This window comes from Nymphaea colorata, chromosome 10 (genome assembly GCF_008831285.2).
Source record: "Nymphaea colorata isolate Beijing-Zhang1983 chromosome 10, ASM883128v2, whole genome shotgun sequence".
Lineage (NCBI taxonomy): Eukaryota > Viridiplantae > Streptophyta > Magnoliopsida > Nymphaeales > Nymphaeaceae > Nymphaea > Nymphaea colorata.
Genome location: NC_045147.1, coordinates 9,189,667 through 9,211,718, shown reverse-complemented (window position 1 = coordinate 9,211,718; position 22,052 = coordinate 9,189,667). Strand labels below are relative to the sequence as shown.

General features: G+C 37.3%; 2 protein-coding genes across 5 annotated transcripts; one reads left to right on the top strand and one right to left on the bottom strand.

The window, feature by feature from the left end:
• Positions 1-416: 416 nt before the first annotated feature.
• On the bottom strand, positions 417-5,886 carry LOC116261970 (protein SCO1 homolog 2, mitochondrial). Its single transcript, XM_031640937.2, has 7 exons — positions 5,476-5,886; positions 4,383-4,515; positions 4,084-4,159; positions 2,435-2,644; positions 1,037-1,126; positions 830-962; positions 417-727 (listed from the first exon to the last, which is right to left on the bottom strand). Exons 1-7 carry the CDS (start codon positions 5,550-5,552, stop codon positions 622-624), a joined length of 825 nt encoding a protein of 274 aa, XP_031496797.1. The 5' UTR covers positions 5,553-5,886; the 3' UTR covers positions 417-621.
• A 12,946-nt stretch (positions 5,887-18,832) lies between these two features.
• On the top strand, positions 18,833-20,727 carry LOC116262017 (30S ribosomal protein S21, chloroplastic-like). Of its 4 annotated transcripts, none has more exons than XM_050079858.1 (2): positions 18,833-19,324; positions 19,414-20,377. In XM_050079858.1, exons 1-2 carry the CDS (start codon positions 18,935-18,937, stop codon positions 19,456-19,458), a joined length of 435 nt encoding a protein of 144 aa, XP_049935815.1. In that variant the 5' UTR covers positions 18,833-18,934; the 3' UTR covers positions 19,459-20,377. The 4 variants fall into 4 exon arrangements, with proteins under 4 accessions (XP_049935815.1, XP_049935814.1, XP_049935813.1 ...); XM_050079857.1 differs by having other exon boundaries at positions 18,833-19,327; XM_050079856.1 differs by having other exon boundaries at positions 18,833-19,330.
• The last annotated feature ends 1,325 nt before the right edge of the window (positions 20,728-22,052 follow it).

The window sequence follows — 22,052 nt, the reverse complement described above, 5'->3', positions numbered from 1 at the left end:
ACACTTAAATTCAGATTACCGAATCCTCATCAGCATAAAACGTTCTGTTTTGGTTTCGGCTCCAAGTTTATAGACAACTTTATATGCAGGTCCCTCAGTTGAGCCATATTGAGCTCAAAACCGTATCCCTGTGATCACATTCATTGGTGACCCTATAAAGCAAAAAACTATCATGGCTTTTTTTAGAACAAAAGGACAAAACAGATTCATAACCATCTTTCTTGGTGAATATTGGACTAGTGATTTAGTTCATTGACTAATTCAATAGAAATGAGAGCCTAAAGTATTTGCAGATGTACAGATTGGGAACAGCATCGTTGTTATAAGGACAAAAATATTGCACTTTCAGTGAATTATGTCACATGCAGGATTGCCACTTCTTTGCACTCTCAAGATAATCCCACTTGCAACAACACTTGAACTAGTAAACGTCTTTAACATCATAATTGAAATTTTTTGACTAAATATATAAAATTAAGTTTTGTTGCTACCCAGCAACTCCAGTAACATTTTCTAGAAATTATGGTACATTGTCCTAGTTTACAAGAAAGCAAAATTCCCTTATAACAAGGGAAGGATGAATATTTTCCCAGATGGTAGAAAACACTAACTGAAATTATTTTATTTGGCACCCTTTACCTCTTTGAGAATTTCCTCAGCCAATTCCTGTGAATGATATTCTGGACCAAAGCATCTCACAAACTCCATATTTGGATTTAACAAGTACCTAATCAACAGGAGTTATAAAGGCTGCATTAGCTCACAGAAAATGAACAGATGATATGCTTGAATTACTTAACAATTTAACAGGAGAAATATGTTCTGTTACATGTTGTGTGACAAATCCACCAGATAATCTTGACCATCCTCATCTAGCTTCTTAAAAAAGACTCGATATTCTTGTGCCATATGCCGTATTGCAGAAACAGGACCAGTTAAACCAAGGATCCTGGGATTGAACTCTGCAGACAAATAGCACCATTCTGTAGGTTTTTGCGTTTCAGACAAAAGGTAGAAATAAGCTCAGAAATCTCACCTTTAAGATATGCATGCAAATGGGATGGCCCATCACGTGGAGGATCGATAGTTATGAAAATGGGTACTACTTTAAGGTTATGCTCCTTATCTGAAACTCATTGAAGGTAAACAAAAGATTAGAGGAAGAAATTTCCAGAAAGAGCAAAACAATCATTAAGAGAATAAACAAACTGAAATCCACATCAACAAAAGAATAGACTATGAGTGCTACCATAGGATGCAAAAATGGAATACAAAGCTTCCCATGAAGCATGAACTGCATCTGAGAGAATCATTAATGTTTAACCAAAAGCATCCGTGATCCATCTAACTGTCCAAGCCTTGCACTTTTAGAACAGTTTTAGAGAACCTCTCATAACAGGCTACGTGCTTGTCAAGCTAATTCTCACATATGACATGTTGATGAATCATGCATGTATTTTCTCAAATGTGTTTGAAATGTTTCATTTCTGGAAACCACATGTTTACCATTGCATTTTCAATGGATATAAAACGTGTTTGAAATGTTTCACTTCTGGAAAACACATGTACCATCACATTTTTAATGGATATGACCAGTACGGATAGTTCATACTATGGTCACAAAAAAAGTGTTTTTTTCAATAAATAACTTAGCCATTTGAACCTTAAAAAAAAACACCATTTTTTTCCAAAAAATGTTAAAATGAAAAAAAACGTAAAAAAACACTTTTTTCGCATTTTTTCTTTTTTTTCATTTTATTCACTTTTTCATGTTTTTTAATGTCATACTGTTTTCCCATTTTTTAATTCTTATTTGTTGCAAATCTAATTATTTTTTGATGTTTGGGTTATTAGCTTCTCACTTATTTTATTTTTCCCTTATTTTTACACCCTGTTCGGATGCAAGGAGAGGGAGAGAAAGGAATGGGAAGAAAAGTCTTTCCTGTGTTTGGATGACTAATTAATAAGGAAAGAAAAGGAGAGCTAAGAACTATGTTTGTGTGCAAAGAAAAGGAAATGAAAGGGAAGGAAATGAAAGGATTTTTTTAACGTAATTCCAATTTCTCCAAAAGTGGAGAGATTGGGAGGGAAGGAATGGACGTTCCATTCCTTTCCTTTGTTCTCCTTTCCCTCCCGATTCCCTTTCCTTCCTTTGCCTTTCCCCTCCATCCATTCCTTTAGTTTTTTTTTAATTTTTAAAAAATTTACTGTATTTTTCCTTTTTTTTTTCAAGGTGGCCGTATTATACCCGAGAAAAACCTCGCCATTTAAAACCAGAGAAAGTTTTTTGTGACTAAGCATACTACAGATCCTTAAAGTATTTTACAAATCCAGTATACATGCAGCCAAAATAATAAAATCCTATAGTAGTTTAGATTATACAACACTTGGCATTGAGAAGTAAAACACAGAAAATATATAGAGGACCTTGTACCTAGTATCTGCACTGCCACTGCCATCTTCTCAATCTCATCAGGACAAACATCAGGAGAAGAGGTATACCCAAAGTACATGACATTCCAGTTCCCTTTAAGGTCTTGCTCAGTTACAGATCGATATTCTGAGTCAATTAAACTAAAAGGGCCACCTATTGCCGGTTTGGTAAGAATTCTTGTCTCTAGGCCCTCCTTGCTTTTATTTGACCCTGGAACATAATGCAAACATAACCAAGTGATATCAATCAAATAGAAGAAAATATCAGCATTAAGACCATGAAGATATTGTGATCTCTCTCTCTCTCTCTCTATATATATATATATATATATATATATATATATATATATATATATATATATATATATATATATATATATATATATATATATAACTTGGATCAGTGGGGAAAAAAGAAAAACAAAACATGAAATGCTTTTTTTGTTTAGGTATTAGGGAAAACAGCCAAAAAGGAAGGAAAGTGGACTATGGTAATTGGTAACTGACTGAATGAAATATTGGGGAGCAATTGTTAGTAATGACATAACCAGAAACAAAGATAAACAAATGGAAATGATGTAATGCCAAAAAAGACAACTCCTCTTTGGAACATTTGAGTTAGGAAAAAGAAAAAAAAGAAAAGAAAAACAATCTCAAGAAACAGGCTAAGTTTCATAAGTAAAAGCAAAAAACTATCAACAAAGTTGAAAGGAAAAAATATAAGTTGAATAGTATGAAGTATTTAGCACAAGTATACCATTAAATAATAACAAATTCTTGTCGACAGAATAAGATATATTAATTAACAAAACCATTTTCCTTGCAACCTTGGACAGAACAAACAACTTTTGGACAAATGTTACTATAAATCACGTTAGGCCTATGATGCAAATTGCCGATGGCGGAACCAGGCAGGCAGGCACGTCTTGTCTTGCAGTATATGAATATATGATTCCAACCTCTCATGGGCCCCTTAGTTTCAGATTTAGCTGTCAAACCAGAGATTACATTGTCCATACAGATAGGATTGAGATTTTCTTGGGGGTAAAGAACTTATCAAAAGTTCCATTATTGTGAAACTTGTGACTCTACTCAGAGAGACACCTGCAGAATTCCAAAATTACAATCAGCAAATCCAATATGAAGTTGGTTAAGTCAGACGAACTAGCCTCAGTGTGACTAATGCCAACCAGATGCTGAGATATAGTGTTCATGGCTTTTGAATTGCATCCAAAAGGACGGACCAGACAAAAAGTACACAAAACAAGAGCATCTAGAAAAAGGATCCCATCTTTCAGCAAGATTCAGATGTTCCTACAATAAACTTTGCAAGTCTTCCTGATCACGGTCAAACTAACAAATTTAGCAGGTAAATTTTGAGTCATGCAATATTATTGTTCATGTTCATTCTATTATGATGGCATAATTATAATTTTTCAAAAAACATGCTTATGCTACCTAATGCAAACTGTAAAAGCTTTCACTCACTTTTGTTCCTTTTCTTTTCTATATACATGTGCATGTGCATGTAGAGAGAGAGAGCAAGAAAGAGATGATTTCTTCTAATTCCCAATTGATATTTAATTAACAAATATACAAAAGATAACAGTGAAAAGCAAAGAAAAAGAACGAATAATGACATAAACCAACCTTTAACGACCGCTCTTCTTTCATCATTATAGTGAATTAATAAGCCTGCTCCTGTAATCACGAGTAATACTGCCGGCTGCAAGAATGGCAGTTAAGACAAATTAAACAGTGAAACTAGAATCTGCTTAAGGGACCAACATTAGACCCTCCCTAGAGCACTGAAGAATATAACTTTCGTTAGAAAAACCAATGTCACTTATGCATAATATATTATAAGTACAGCAAAGCAAGCTACTCAACGCAAAGGACAAGAATTTCATTTCTAAATGAATCAAAATCAAAAGCGGATCATCGCATACAACAGCATAATTACTCCACGATCGAAAATGTGTTCTTTCCTCTGATGGTGGAATGTTAATGGGAACCCTTCTGCTGCTATTATGACCAGATGCTGCAGCAGAGCCACGGAAGTGCCTCAAAATGGGACCTTGCCTGATTTGAGATAAAACTTTCGGGTCAAGAAAGCACATAGAAATATCTTGCCAAACACGAAAAGACAACAATGGCCATCATAATGTCCAGGCTACAGAAGCATATAAATGAAGTACAAATAAACGTATAACCAGTTTGTCATTTACATTCATGAACAAACATGCGCACATTTAGCATGAAATCTTCCAAAAGAACAGTTCTTTCCTTAATCATCTGAATGTACATTACATAAGAGGCTAGAACAACTCCAACTGATGCCCACTTCCACTGTGAAGTCGTGACAGCAGCTAAATGCAGCATATATTACCGTTACCATCAAACATATCTAGGAAAACAAAGTTGTACAAAATATAGATGAAACCTTAAATCCACATGAAGCAGCCAACTTAAATGTGAACCCGTCTCTTTCCTCTTCAAGTTCATACCAAATGAATCCGCTCTCACACACACTCTCTCTCTCTTAGAGAAGTGTCACGACCTTAACTGGAAGTGTCTGTCGTGGCATCATGGTCATCTTAGTGGTAGTTAATGTCGTGGCATCATGGTCATAGTTAGTGGCAGTTAATATTTCAGTTAAAGTTGAATTGCAGGTTGTTCTAAGTAGTGGGTTGTTCCACATTATTAGCGAGAAGTTATCCCTGTTAGTAGGTCTGCCACGATTCCATGTTCAGGCTTCCACTTCTTCTAGAGGAGTATAAAGCCCGTAGTTGTGATTTTAATGGATATGCTTTTTACCCAATTCTTCCCTCAATTCTTCCGTCTCCCTCTTACTCAAGATACTCTGTTCTAACGAGAGGACCCTTACAAGAAGCACAGAAGCATGTCCATGCTAATAAATTCTTGCATTAGGGAAACGAATCTCTCTCGGATATCTCTGAAATACGTAAAGAAGGATTTCCAAATAGCAGATTCATGCATTAGGGAAATGAAACGGCTGATTGAAGGGCCGAGCACCCTCACCTCGGAACCAGAAGACGGTTGAAGTTAGTGGTGAGACACCTCGACTGGAAGACGAGGGAGCGGAAGGTACTTCGCATTGTGGCATGGCTTGCTCAAGTGACGAACTCCCTTCTTTCCATGAATAGACCGAGCAGCCTCCAGATAACCGCTGAAGGAAATGATGGAAACAGCAGAGGGAAAGGCCGCCGCTTCACCAACCTTTGTGATAGGCGAGACACCAAAAGCACAGCGGTTGACGGTGCAGCCTTGGGAAATGGGAATGGAACATTGGAGGCTTGGCCGCCACGAAACGGGTAGAAGGAGAAGAGGAAGGAGGGAAGGCGAAGGCGGGCGTCGCGGTACGCCGCCAAATTCCAATGGGCGTCTCCTGGGGAGCTCAGTTAAGGCTCGTAACTCCTTGGGTGCAGCCGGTCCCGGTAAGTGGAGTCAAATTCGAGATCGACATTGAACTTATAAACAAGAATTTGAACTTAAGTCAAATTTAATTTAAGCTTATTTTGTAATTTCTAAACATAAAACTAAGGAAAGGACTTTATGGAAGAATTTGAACTTAAGTCAAATTTAATGTAAGCTTATTTTGTAATTTCTAAACATAAGACTAAGGAAAGGACTTTATGGAGAAGATAGCACAAAACATGGCCCATGAGATCAAGTCAAAGAGAAAGTTAGTAAACTAGCTGGAGCTGGGACTCAATTTATCGAGTGAAGCTCAGACCGACCTTGTACAACTCGACTCAAGCTCGAACCCTACCGCCCACCGTCAAGTGTCAACGCGTGAAACTGCCCCACTCTGGGTCAGATCCCAATTATGATGTCTGGACCATATCAGATCTGACTACCCTAACTTGTTTAACTGAACCTGGGTTATGCCCACGGGCGGGCTTCTGATATTATAATGGCTACTGCCATATCAGAATATCCAAATGTGGCTAAATGTGCCCCAAAGTTAATTGTCAAACAACGATCAACCGAATGGGGAAGCTCCGGTGATTGCTGGTTGGAATATACGTGTTATACATTGACACCATTATACAAAAGGATTGGATTTGCCTCGATGCTAACATCGACGGTGTAACTCTACTTTTGCCTGCTTAGGCGTTGACATGCATCCACGTAGGCAGTTTGGAAAAGAGGCCCTTCCAGTTCTCAGTGAGGCCATCGAAGGCCTGCACCTGCCCACTGCAGTCCTAGGTGATTCCAATGCAATTAGAGATGGTAGAGACAAGAGTAATGGGCACCCTCCCAACTCCTCCTCATGTTATGACTTCAATAAGTTTGTCTAGGAGAGTAGTAGATTGTGTCTCATTGAAGATCCTAATAGACACTTCACATGGAGTAATAACGGAGCTGAAAATGCTTATGTAATATGTAGATTGGATTGGCTTTTGATCAATGTGCAATGGAACCTTTTTGTAGCAGATAAAAATATGTTTAGGATCCTCTTCAGATGCATTTTATTTTATCACGGTGCCTTGGTGTTTAGTTTGTGTAGGGATGTAAAAGTGAGACAACATATTGGGTTTTTCATGTTCCTCAAAAAATGGAGCTTGAGCGAGGAATGTGAAGTTTTCAATGGCGAGTGCTGGAGGTACCATATAGGGGCTCGAGTTGCACCTCTATCCTCCTTATAGATAAACTAGAAGTCGCTAGGCAACATGGAACACATTACGCTGTGGGAACCTATCTAATATTGTCCCTCTCCAAATGGAAATGGATAAAATTCAATTCAATCTAAGTAATGGAAATAGCAGCCTTTCGGACTTTGAGGTTTGTATTAGACTTAAACTTCAGTATGCCTTGAAGAAGTGAGAGGTACTATGGTCCCAAAATGTTAGAATCTATTGCCTCAATCTGGGTGACAAAAATAATAAGTTTTATCAGCAGGTGACCTCGAGAAAGAAGTCAAAGCAATCCTTATCTTCTCTTGTTCTTGAGGATCACACCTTTGATAACCAAAATCATATCATGGAGGGGCATACAAGCTTCTTTAAAACGATGTTGGTTGAGGATGACATTACAAGGCATCTCTTGATGAAATGTCACAGGGTCCTCTTGGGAAGAAAATCAGAAACTTCTTGTAGTCATCTCTGACCTAGAGGCAAATCTGACAGTGTTTGGGTATAAACTGGACAGTGCACTTGGGCCAGATGCTTCCCTGCCTTCTTCTGTTAGTGATCTTGGCACATTGTTGGGGAAGACACTAGTGGAGCAGTTTAGGGTTTCTTACAAATAGAAAAACTAGTTGAGAAGATAAACGGAGCACATCTAGTCCGTATTTCGAAATGTCAGGCCACAAGCAATCTTAATGGGCTAAGGCCTATAACCCTTTATGATTCCCTTTATAAGTTCATAAAAGATCATTTGTAACAGAATGAAGGATGTTCCCTCCATATTGAATTCTCAAACCCAAGGGGCCTTCACTAAGGATAGGAAGTTGCAAAATAATGTTTTCATTGTCCACAAGATTTTTAAGTCTATTTCAAACCTTTATGCCCCTGCTCTTTGTTGTCAATTGAACATCTTGAAAGCCCATGATCATCTCAATGGGAGCTTTCTTCATTGTCTTTTCCTTTGGTTTTCATTATCATTGGGTAGATCTCATTATAAAATGTGTGTCCACTATTTTGGTTGTTGTATATATCTGTCAATGGGTAGGTGGGGCGCTATATCAAATGTGCCTATGGTCTTAGACATGGAAGGCCTATGTCGCCCTTTCTTTTTATTTTTTTATGGCCACCCTTCATAGATGTATATCATCTAATATTAGTAGAAACAAGCTTAAAGGGCCAACTCTTTCGACGCAAAGGCAAGAGACCTTTTCTTTTCAGATGGCATTAATTTCTTCCTTCTACTCAAAATTAACATTTGTGAAAGAAATCAAAAGAGATTTTAAGGAGTTTCAAGTAAGCTGGAATGAAAGATAATGGATCCAAATCAGCATTGACCATTTTCAATGCCCTTGTGCAAGCTTCAAACCTCACAAATTGGGTCCTCGCTTGTCTCCCCTCAAATGCCTTGGATTGCATACACACGTAAAACATACATGGGTTAACCATTTCAAATCTCAAGGGTCATTGTCTTTTGTCAGCATAACTTTTTTGATGATCTTGAATAACTGACAATTTGTTCCATTGCATCTTGATTTGATCAACATAGTGTTGTAGAACCATCGGATGTTAAATTTTTCTATCACCAATTTTATTTCTCGTATATGGGTGGTAAGTAGAGACATTCATATAAAGCTTCAAAAGGCACCATGCCAATACTAGAATGGAAGCTTTATTATAGTTCAATTCAGTTATTTTTACATGTTTGTCCCCTTTGCTCTTTCATTCTAGAGAACATGTTCGTAACATATCTTCTAAGTTTAAAATCTTCCTCCCTAATTATCCATCAGTTTGGGGGTGAAATATTAAACTCATACATAAGTTAGTTCTCAAAGCAAATTGAAGGGCAACCTTTGATGTTGGTCTGAAATGATGGTACATGGCACATCATGCAATCAAACTAACTCATCAACAATTAAGCCAAAGATTCTAATGACTGATCAGTTCTTATTAAAAGGAAGTCAGTGGACTTTGTTAGGTAATCGATAATGATCGAGATGGTGTCATGTTATTTTCAAGTCCTTGGTAATCCTATGACCAAGTTTGTCGCCATATCCTCCCTAATAATCCTTCAGGCTTTTGACTTTGACAAATAAGTCATTTTGCCATATGTTTGGCAATACCAGATTTCATTTTCAGCTACCAAAATTTTACATATAATTTGTGTTGTTGAAGAATACTCACTCATTTCCATGTTCTCTTCATGAGTGGATGAATAAATCAATACGTCGTCAATAAATGCAACAACCAATTGATTGAGAAATCCTTCAAATACTATTCATAAAGTCCATAATTACAACAGAAACATTAGTCAACCCAAAGGAAAGAACACAAAATGTATAATGTTTATACCATGTTCGGAATGTAGTAGGGATATCATCTTCTTTAATTTTTAGTTGGTGATGCCCCGACTAAGGTCAATCTTAGAGAATACACAAGCATTCTTTAACTAATCCAATATTTAATCAATTCTTAGGAGGGAATACTTATTCTTGATGGTCACTTGATTTAACATCAGATAATCAATACATAACTGAAACGTCCCATCCTTCTTCTTTATGAATAATATAGGTCTGTCCAATGTGATACACTAGGCATAATAAATCCCTTTTTGATAAGTTCCTGCAATTGTTTCTTTAATTATTCTAGTTTGGTTGGTGTCATTCTATAGGGTGCCTATGAAATTGGTGCAGTACCAGGTATCAAGTCAATAATAAATTCAATCTATTGCAGTGGTAGAAATTTTGAGAGATTTTTGGAAAATACATCTACAAACTCACGAATCACTTGAATCTGGTCTATCTTCGATGCTTCGATTTTCTCCATCGTCACATGGATGAGATAACTATGTCACAATCCTTTAAGTTGCATTTGATACCTCAAGTTTTAGATCCACGGCTGCATTAAAAGGTGTGTTTTGGAAGATCCTTAGTTTGTGTAAACCAACGATCTCAGGAACATGGATTTAAATCCATGCTACATGTTAAAAAAACCATCAATTTAAGGTCAGATTTATTTGGGGGGTGGGGGTCTTAACTTAAATCAATGGATCTCAGATGCTAGTATTTTAGATCATTTCAAATCAGTGAAACAAACACAAACCTATGCTTTTTTGCAACCACAAATTAGCTACAGTTATTTCTGTAGTGTGTTCATGATTGTATATTTGGAAGACTATATAGTTAGATCTATTGAAATGTATAGTAATCATTTTTTCATGATAATCAACGAATGCATCATGCTCACTCATCCATTCCATCCCTAAAATATATCAAATCCCTTTAGATCAATAATTATAAGATTTGCATGAAATTTATTTTCCAAAATTTCTATCCTAACATCAAGCAAATACTGTGTGCGACAATCATGAAACTAATAGCACTCGACACCCTAAGTTCATAAGGTGCGTCTAGTGTTGTCACATTTAAACATAGTGACAATCGTTGAGATATAAAAGAATGGAAGGCTCCATAATCAAATAAAACATATACGAGGAATGAGTGCATAAGTAGAGTACCATCAACAAGAACTGGATTCTACAGGCTCCCAATTGTCGAGTCGTACACTATTCTTTGTACCTTCTTGTGTAGAAAATGGATTGTAGGTTGTGATGACTGAGCACGTTTGTTTTGAGGTGGTCCTCATCATAGGAATCATTGTTTCGTAGGACATTCTATGATAAAATGTCTTTGTTTGGTACAATTTCAACATGCCCCTATGAGCTCAGGACATAGCCGTCCAATGTGTGGTCGGTGGCAGAAATGACAGTCTCTCTTATTAGGCCTATTTGGGAGAAGAGGCCTAGAGCTAGAGGTGATGACATGTGCTTAGGCACAAAAAACTTCTTAATTTGGACTTGAGATGATGCCCAAATTAACAAGACCTCCTTTTTCCACAAGTTTGAATCTGACTTAGAGTCACATCAAACTAGGTCACCTTCTCAATGGTTTGGGTCAGATCTATTGGGCTTGTTGCTACCATTGTCAACCTCAAAATGTCATTCAGTCCATTGATCAAGTTATTTACTATGGCCTTCTCAATAATATAGGTGTCTGGGTAGCATCGTTCCGAATGGTAGAACTCACATATATACTTTTCAAAAGTCCTACCACACTAAGCCAAATCAAGGAATTGTATTCTTCTTTCCTTGACATGGTCAGGAATATACTTCTCGGTGAAGTTGTGCTTGAATCGTTCTTATGTCATTGTCTAACCATTGGACTTTGTCTATTTGATGGTTTTCCACCAATTTTTGGCATCTCCACCAAGCATGCAAGCGCCATAATTAGGTTTCAAGTTTATTAGCACATCGGCCTGCTCAAAAACCTCTTCAATTTCACCAAACCATTCTTCGACATCCATTGTGTCCACAACTCCCGTAAATTTTAGCGAATTCATATTCATGAACTACTTATGTTGAAGTGACACTGACCGGTGGAGATGTTGTAGTCGGTTTTAATGGAAAAGCCAGTTCTGCCAGCTGAGTAGCTGCTTGGGCTAGGGTTTGTATAGACCCAAAAATTGTCACTAAAATTTTAATAAGGTCAATTTGATATCCACATTGATGGCCCTCATCTCTCTGCTGGCCATCACTAGCTATTCTGGCCTCCTGCCTAGATCTATGTCTAGTATACTAAGACATCTTCATTGGAGTGAATTTTTACTTTCTACAATACACAAATTTTATTCCTGTTTAGACAATTTTTCAACTTATTTTGCATAAGTTAAATCATAATGCACTTTTATTATCCTAAAATTAACCTTTATCCGGTACTCACCTGCGGAATGATGTTGTGGTCACAGGCTGATCTGGAAGATGAATAGGGTTGCTCTAATACCAAGATATGACACTCCAATGTCACACACAGGTGGCACGCAAAGGATGAGATAAGGTAATAGAGATAGAGATTCTTTTAGGGTAGTAGAGGTAGAGATTTCTTTCTGTGGGGTTGCTTTGGCCAAATGAAAGTGAAACAATTGCACACCTACATAGTTAGCATAGGCTCAATCTTTCTATTTACATATAGATGCCCATGTGATTGGCACACACATGACATGTTCTAACAGTTAATGGTTTTTATGTAAGAACACCTAAATGGTAGTATCAAGTCTGGTTGGGCATTTTTATATTGCAGAACTTCAACAAGACACACTATTCATAAGCAACCCTTCAAACCATATGTCGGAGAGCCATAGCTCTCACAGTCATTGTTCAAACTAACTGAAAAACTTGTACATATATGTACAAATAAGTCCATACACACACAAAGTTTAAGGTTCAATGAGCATTCATATGACATCAAGTGTGTCTCTCCCAGCAATCCCCCATTGTTCGTGCCACTTGATCAGCAAGCATCATTCAATACTGAATCAAGACCTAACATAACAAGAAAATTTATTTTTAGCGATGGCAAAAACCATTGCTAAAAACACCAAAACCATCTCTAAAAGTTTTTTGCGATGGTTTAAAACCATTGCTAAAGAAAACAAAACTGTTGCTATTAGACATATGCCTAAAAACATCTAGCGATGGCTTTTACCTTTAGCAATGGTTTTCCAAATATACATAAAATATTTTGTTCATATATATATATATATATATATATATATATATATATATATATATATATATATATATATATATAGAGAGAGAGAGAGAGAGAGAGGAAGACAGATAGAGAGATAAACAACTAATCCAAAAATTTAGATTAATGTGTATTATCATTTATCATAAAAAAATTGTTCAGCACAAAAATAGTGAGGCTGGACTTGATGGCATAGGACATCCCTCGAGACTTTCATATGTAGAAGCTTCTTTCAATAATGCAAATAATATTATATATGATCAATAAATTTGCATGATTTTTTTATAATTACACACTCCCTTTATCTTTTGATGTATATATGTTCGGTCCGAGTGCTGTTCTTACAAGAGATCGGATGAAATATTAGAAACGGTCAGTAATTGTTCCTATAGCCAATGTTTAAAATGCAATTGAAATTTGAATCTTTAGGAACACACATGTAAACGTCAATGATTTTTTACTAGGAAGAGTCATGACCGGTCCTAAAAGTAATTAGGAATGCCACCACTTTTAGGAACACTTTGAGAATGGTCCAGAAAATATTATTTGTTGTTGGGTGGCCACATTTTTTCCCTTTAATTCTCATTTATAGCTGGACCTGATTAAGATACCTCTTACTAAAAATTTTACAGTTTTACCAAAATGAGAACCAGGTCACATGCAAGAACCAGCCATGAACAACATAGAACGACTTGAAAAAATGAAATGGAGAACAAAAAGGAAATTGGTATCATGTTGAAATGGGGGAAAAACTGCACCATGCTGAAAGCGGTAAAAGCAAGGGACTTACCGTGGCACTTTTGTTGGTGACAACCCCCCACAATTAATCACCATTCAAGAATGGGGGTTAGGGCTTCATACATTGCAGTCAAGGAGGAGATGGACGTGAGACGTTGGGAAGATACTTGTGGATGGAGGGTGCACTCCTTCCTTGCTCTAGGTCGAATGAAATGGATGTGAAGAGCAGGGAAATCAGTGGGAGAACTTACAGGAGAAACTTGGAGGAGAAGAGGAGGGGTGGAGTGGGAGGAGGGGAAGAAAGAGTCTCCCCATAGAGAGGGAGATTTAGAGCGACAGAGAGAGGCGATGATTGTCCATGCAGCGTGTCCACAAGGAGGGAGGGCTGAAGCAAAAGTGGGAGGATGATTGTCCTCCCTGTGGAGAGCGAGGGAGGAATGGAGGGCAAAAGTATGGGAGAGAGAGCGGCCCTGAGCGGTGCAGTGCAGGAGAGAGAGAGGTCAGACATCTCGTGCGTGGGGGACGTCATCGTGCATCCTACTCATTTTTTAGGAGTTTTGATGATGGCTATCTGATTGCATCAGATCAGACGGCCATTGTTTGTTTTCCACATATGTCACATATACATAGAGTCACTGTTCTAAGACTATACTTAAATATTGTTGCTAAAATCATAACACAATGGAAGCACTAGCAGTGGTTTATGGTACATTAATGGTCTATATGTTTTTACTCACAGTTTATGTTGTATTAATTAACTATAAGTTTTAAATATTTAACAGTCTGGTAACTGACAGATTTTAATCTCTCTCTCTCTCTCTCTCTCTCTATATATATATATATATATATATATATATATATATATATATATATATATATATATATATATATATATATGTATATATACACACACACAATGGAATCCCCTCCACTGGCAGCTGCTCAGTGGAGTACTATATTATAGAACTGTCATCACATGCACTCAGTATGCAACAAAGAGATATGAGAAAAGCTGGATATGTGTACACTTTATAGATTTTGCATCCTTTGTCTCATTATGGATTACTTTACCTATTGTTTTGGAAGGTATTATGAATAGTTTTACTATTTCACATCTTTATCTCATTGTGGATAAATTTCTCTATTGTTTAAGAAGGTATCCGATAAGAAAATTGTTTTGTAAAATACAAGTTTTTAGAATACATGATACATAAGTACTATGCTTTTAATCTGTAATATATATATATATATATATATATATATATATATATATATATATATATATATCTGTATATATATAAGAGAATTGTTAATGGTGACTCTATCTTTTAAGAGACACTCGGCATTGGAACACCACGGAACGGAACGGACACGTTCTGTTTAGGTGAAGTCGACACAAACATCAAACAGAAAACGGTCGGGACATGCAAGACAAAGAACAATTGGTACAAAAGACCGAGGTGTTACAATGTGTTCTGTGGTTTACCATGGAACAATGCCTCAAGGAACATCTCACTCTCTCCCTACAGCCTCTTCTTGTCCTTGCAAAATATCCTCATTGCTTGCCTCTCCCTCTGAAGTTGGATTTCTTTGGCAATGGTGATCTCCGGCACTTGTCCTATCCTACAAGTATGGCCGATCTCTCTCTCACACTCACATTCTCTAGCTCACTCTCTCGATCTGTAGCCCTAATCAGGCATAAAGGCTCATCTGCTTTCTCTCACACTCTATCTCACTGTCTCGATATGTAGCCTAATCAGGAAAAACGTCTCATCTGCTCTCTATCACTTCCTCGATTTGTAGCCATAATCAGGCAAAACGCCTCATCTGCTCTGGTGGCACATTTCTCTATTTGATGAAATATGAAGCCCTAACCTGTGGTATGATGAATCCCTCTCCATTTGCAGCCTTTTGTTACTTTGTTCCATGTTTCTTTTTCTGATTTTTTTTTCCTTTTTTGTTGGAGCTAAATTTGGCCTTGGTGTGAGGAACTTTGACATGAACCGCTTGCCCTTTGAGATGGAGAAAGGTGAACTGGCAGTCTGTCTAAATGATGATGAATTATTAAGAAGTCTGTCTAAATGATGATGAATTATTAAGAAGAGTACAGACCATGGAAGAAGTTTTGACTCACCAAGGAGCTATCATGCTTGCTTGAGGCGAGTTTAGTGGAGAATCCAACTCATAGGTAAGCCTTCATCACGGCAGACTTTATGCTTCTTATATTTTTATTTTCTTTATTTGTTCCTTTCCATTCTTTGGGAAGGAGTAGTGTACCAACTGGTTGGATTTTACCTTGGCTTGATTGATTGATTAAAATGTAAGTTATTTGTGCAAATAACTGGAGAAGCGAAATATCCTCTCACTAAACAAGGAAACAAAAATGTTGACTGAGCTAGTTCCTCACATCCTCATCACTTTTTCTTTTTTGTGTCTTTAGGTTTTGGGAGAATTTCCCTGAAGCACAATGAATGGGTCTGCAATATCGTATGCCTTCAACATTTGAGCTTCTTTTGTCAGAGTCTCAACCTGAGGTCTGCACTTCTCTTGTTCCCTAACTAAATTAATTGTTCATGCCTCATGTTCCATAAAAGCAATATAGTGATGTAGATAATTTCCCTGCAGGTTTGAACAACAGTTATTTTTGGGCTCGGTACACTCTTGGATGTTGGATCTCACTCATTAAGAGATAGGCTAATATGTGATGATGATTGTGATGATGACGAGAAAATCAAAACTGAACTGACTATTGTTGAGAGCCTTTTTGGTGTTGTTACTGATGGAAGTCCTCTTGTTAGGGCTGAGGTTGCAGTTGGTATGAATATTCCCTTACCCCATAAGTGAGCTGCTATTTCTATAAATGATTTAGAAGTAGGTGTGGTTGCCCATTGAAGCATGTCCTCAAGCATCTGCTAGTGGTGGTTTTGATCTATACACCTATCTATATGTTGTTTGATCTATATCCATAATGGTAGTTTACAATTGTATATGTTATATAAACGTGTAGGTATCTATATGTGGATGTCACTCGTTCTGTGAACCTTTTGATCATGAATTTATCTGTTTTTACATTTTTTATTCTATAGAGGAATTATATGTAGGTTGTATTCATTGTGAACTTTCCTTGTTGAGAGGAATTGAACAATCAAAAGTTCTCTTATTTCCTGTTCCTACTTTCTTGCAGCTCTTGGAAGGTTTGCCTTTGGGCACAATAAGCATCTAAAGTCTAGAGTTGCTGCATATTGGAAATGTCAGTCTAACTCTCTATTGAGTGCATTGCCTTCATTGGCAAATATACGGAGTCCCCCAACCAGCTTTGCTGGGTTGTATCAATTTTTGCATAGTGCAAGTGTTGTCTCCTCACCAGTTGGTGCCTTTCTGAGAGACTGGGTTTAATGGTGGGGAGGGTGAATGGGTTGTTTAGAGGAAGGAATGAGTGCTGGAGCTTTTCTGTTCACTCAAAATGTTGGGCACATAAGAAGATGGGAGTCCGTAGTATGGCAGTATCTTCGCCCAATCATGAATCAAGTGAAACCACCAAATGGGCAAACAAGGACAGCCCAACTGCTTTGGCAATCCTTTCAGCAGCACCACCATTAAATATGTTCATGAACATGCCTCTAAAGTCCACCAGCTTTGACCAAAATGTCTTTCTCACACTCCCTTATGTCTAAGGTAGCCACAATGGCACTTTTCTTAAGATAGTTCTCTCACTCAGTAGCATGATTGAGCTCAACGAGGACTGTTCAATACGCTTTCATCTATTAAAATAAAATGTCAGTATACGTATTACTTTTCTCTTTGGTTCTACTATTGTTGGCCTAGTTATCTGTTCAAGTTTTGAAAATAGTTAAGTCTTTTTCTTTTTAAAATAACGAAGTCTATTCCTTTTTCTTTTTGGCAGAAATGTTTATATCTTGGAGTCCGCAGAAGACTGTTCATGCTTGACAAAAATATACTTTTGATGATTTGTTATTTCTTTAGTTTGCTCTCCTTCCTCTCCTTATTTTATCTATATTTCACTTTTTAATATTAAATTAATATGAAAATGCTATGGTTCGCAAGAAGCAAATACATGGCTCAAATCAAGTTCACATGATGAATGGAAATGATGAGCAGACTCTTGATGGCTATTGTACAATACTATTATAGAAAGAAAGAGTATAGGAATGAGGAGACCACTATTGAGAGTATAAGGAAGTAGTTAGAAGGTTGTTTATACTTATACATACAATTATGAAGAGTTGATAATTCATGAACAATGTAATTGTTTTTATATAAATAGTAAACATTATTTTGTTCATGAATGGTTGATCTCTTTCTCTCTATCTTCACACACACACACACACATATATATATATATATATATATATGTATATATATATATATATATATAGAGAGAGAGAGAGAGAGTGAGAGAGAGAGAAAATTGTTTCATCTTGGCTATTCAAACACTTTCTTTGAGTATTGTTATAATGGAACAAGAGACTCCAAGAAACAAACATTGGACATGGTGAACAAGACAGACAGTACAGATAGAAATAAAACAAATGCTGGACATAAAAACCATGATGTTCGTTCTCAAAACTGTCAAACAATGGACATAGAACAAAATTATATGATAGACAGAACAGTAGTATAATAGACAGAACACTTTGTCTGTTATGTTCTATGGTACAACTATCAAACTACCTCTCAGCTGTCTAACTTAAAAGTCATTTGAACAATCGTGATGGACAGTTAAGAGCAACACAAAGAAAAAAAGTTGATGAGTATTTTCGTAATCTAATATTAATTCTCACCTTTTTCTTATTGTTTTTCTTTCAATCATCTATCAACTTTAGATGAACAACCTAAGTTAGATGGCGGGGTGACAGTTAAGAGCAACACAAAGAAAAAAAGTTGATGAGTATTTTCGTAATCTAATATTAATTCTCACCTTTTTCTTATTGTTATTAATTCTCACCTTTTTCTTATTGTTTTTCTTTCAATCATCTATCAACTTTAGATGAACAACCTAAGTTAGATGGCGGGGTGACTCTAGACAGCCGAAGTTATATATATATATATAAAGAGAGAAAAAGAGGACCCGGCTGTTCTCACAACGTCCACCCCAATCAAATTGTGTTTTTTATTAAAAAATGCAGTGTGGGGGTGGCATCACCGTCCCGTCCCTCTCTGAGCGATGTTTTTTTCTTTGTTAATGTTTTACACCATCTGATCAAATGAGATTTGATGGTGCTAGAACAACCAACATATTTCACTATACAGGAAGATTGGAATCAGCTGACTATCTCTTGTCCAATTAAGGGCGCATCACGTGCCACAAGATCAGCCCGTTGCCCGACCCAAAGCAGCCGTTTGAAAAGGATAGCCGCTTAACACGCAGCTCAATACAAATATGAAAAACTTAGGCGGTTAAACGGCTAATTTTCCCGTGGTGAGGCGCCCATGCGTAAATCTGGAAAGCGGGAAGAGAAGGGATAACATCTCATCCTTATCCTGGAGTCTCTGTCCGAGACGACGACCATGGCCGTTGCTGCTACTGCTCTGTGCAGTGCCCTCTCCCGACTCACCTTCTCTTCTGCTCCTCCGCCTTCTTTCCTCTCTTCTTCTTTAGGCACCACCCTTCACTTCTCTACGTTCCGGGGGAAGACGCGCACGCCTTCCTTCGTCTGCTCCGATTCCGGATACAACGTGCAGATCGTGGTGGGGGAGGCCGAACCGGAGGAGGCGCTGCTGCGTCGATTCAGGAGGGAGGTATCGAGGGCAGGTATTATAGATGAGTGCAAGCGCCGGAGGTTCTTCGAGAACAAACAGGACGAGAAGAAGCGGAAGGCCAGAGAGGCCGGCCGGCGCAACCGTCGCAGGTGCTGTTTTACAGCTTTACTACTTCAATTTCGTGATGGTGGTGGACCGGTGGTGGTACCCTTAATCTTTTTGTGCTTGTATTTCATAGGAATCTGATATATTGGTTATCTCAATTTGAATGATTTTTTTCGCTTCAGTGTGTGAGTCTTCTCGTTGGTTCACATTTCAATGAATGCAACTAATTTGTCAACGCAAAAGGTTGGGAGAGAGTGAAGGTTGTTTATTCGCATGCTGGAAGAAATGAGAAAAAGAAAGAGACCAATGAAAGGTTGAAAAGAAACTCCAAAGTCTCAGGTCACATGTAAGTCTTCAACTTGCCAATTAACGGAAAGAAAAACAGGAAGTCAGTCAGTTTACATGCAGAAATTTTCCTTTCCGTGAAATTGTGTCGCTTCTAGAAGTATAAATTAGCTCCTTTTTCATTTTTCTACTTTCTTTTTTATGAGTTCAAGATGGACTCGGACGACTCGTGCTAGTTCAGACCTACAATCACATAAAAGAAGTTGTATCTTCCTGTCAATTTGAATGTAACTGGACCATTAAAAGATGAACGGACACAAAGCAGCTTTCACGGATTTTGTTTTTTGGGTAACGTGATTCGAATTTTGCAGTTAATATTGAAGAAAATTGCGATGAGAGAGTGCTTCATTTTTAGATTATGTAGGAAAGGAGCTTTTGAAAGGTTTGACAGTTATTGTTTGGTTAACCTGCCTCTGCTAGTACATTGATCCCACCTTGGAAAGGTAAAACAAGAGGATATCACCTGTGATGTTGTGTTGCTGGTGATTTGTTCTTTAACTGAAGGTGGAAAGAAAGGGTCCATAATAGCATGATAATTAATGGAGATTGGAGGGCAAACACCTTTTCTTTTTTCCTCAAAGCCATCACCAATCCAAATGCTGCTTCACTGCTAATTTTTCTGTTGAGAAAGATTCCGCAAAAATTTGGGAATTGTACATCTTGTCTATACAGTAGCTATAAGCTTCGTCCTTCATAATTTGTAACTGGAAGAGATAGATTGCCACATTTGTCTGATATTGCTTGATTTTTCCTTGTTTTGGCCGTGCTACCACAACTATAAATACAAGTAACAAAAAATTTAGTTGTCTGAATGCATTTATTCTTATTACAGGCGACAGTCATCACCAAGGTTTTCGTCCTCATCAACAGAGGATGATTCTGCTGGGTCAAAGAAGAAAGCAGATGATGATGATGATAACTGGGAACTTCCCGAAGGAGACATTCCAGCCTGAAGAATATGTGGAATGGTAGAGCTGAGCAAAGAAGCAACAATATGGTCATTGTGGTTGCATTTTTTTCAACATTTTCCTGTTAAGATACTGGTCCTTTTTTTTTTTTTTGTATTTGAAGCAACTGTAAGCCACCACGTCATTGTATCTGAACAATCTTGGTTGATTGAATTTTTTTTTATTAGCGACGTGCCATTTGCATTTGCTTCTTGTTCGCTTTCTCTTCTCTCCTTTATGGGAATTCCTCTTCTTGTGTGCTTTGTTATGTGAAAGAAGTTTACTTTTTCAATACACTCGCTAATTTATGCCTACTTAGTCTCTTGTGGCTGAGAACTTTTCATAGAGAATTTCAGTTCACAGGCTTGACTTTTGTGTATATTCTCAAACGCAGTTTCGTGTTTCTGCTTTTTTTTATGAGAGCCTCAGTTCAGCTGACTGAATTTTTATTTTTTCTGGCATTGCTATCTTAAGCTAATCAATTTTCTTCATTTTTTTTTAATGAGCATTATTATCATCTTTATCAGCATAGGTCATATTTAATTAGAGTTAAAAGGCAAGAGCAATCTCAGTGAAACTTGGCCCATGTTAAGAAAATGAAAAATGGAAAGCCCACATGTAAGATTTAACAGAAAAAACATGCACTTAAATTCTATTACTTAGGATCCTGAGGTCTGGTCCATGTAAAATTTTGAATTCTAATAGATTTTCACAAACCTTGTTCCACGTACGTCCCAGGAGGCCTTTTTGGCACAGATCTTTTCGTATGTAAACCTAAAAGGGAATTCCATGAGGAACAATCCTTTTACCCTTAATCATAAAGCATTTCTAGTTTCTTTATCTGGGAGACTGGGATACTGCTTTAAGACAAGCAAGGGCCTATTCTTACCATTATGCTTTAATCCATGTTAAAAATCTGAAACCCATTCAAATAAATAACAGATTTTCTTTCGTTAATTAAATATAATCTGTTCTGCAACTCTTTCTGTGAATATAGAGAAGTTGAAGGGATCACATGTCGTGGGATGACAGCACCTGATAAGCTGATGTTTATGCACCCTGACAATCAACAAATTCTGTACGCATAGGGTAAAGTTTCAGAAATAATAGGTGAGTACTGCTTTAGGTAACAAGAAAGTGACTGGTTCTGAATAAGAAATTCCATATGCGAAAGAGATTAAGTTTCCCTCTTCCCATTTGGATAGATGCATACGTAAGACGTCGACATTCTTTTTTTCTTTTTACTGTCAAAAGGTCTGAGTGAAGAGGTCATGTCTAAGGCCAAAGAAAAAGGGGGGGGGGGGGGAGTATAATGGGGCTTTGGAATTTTAAGAGGACTCAAGGTCTGATTTATTGAGGGGCTTACCTAAACCCATGATTTTAACGAATTATAAATATGAGACCAAAAAATGTTTGTCTCAAATGAGAGGGGAGAGCAAGTCTGACTTGAGATCCATGTATGCATTTCAAGTCGAAAAGATTTGCAAATCTACAGAATAATCCCAACAAATCAGATGATGATAAATATG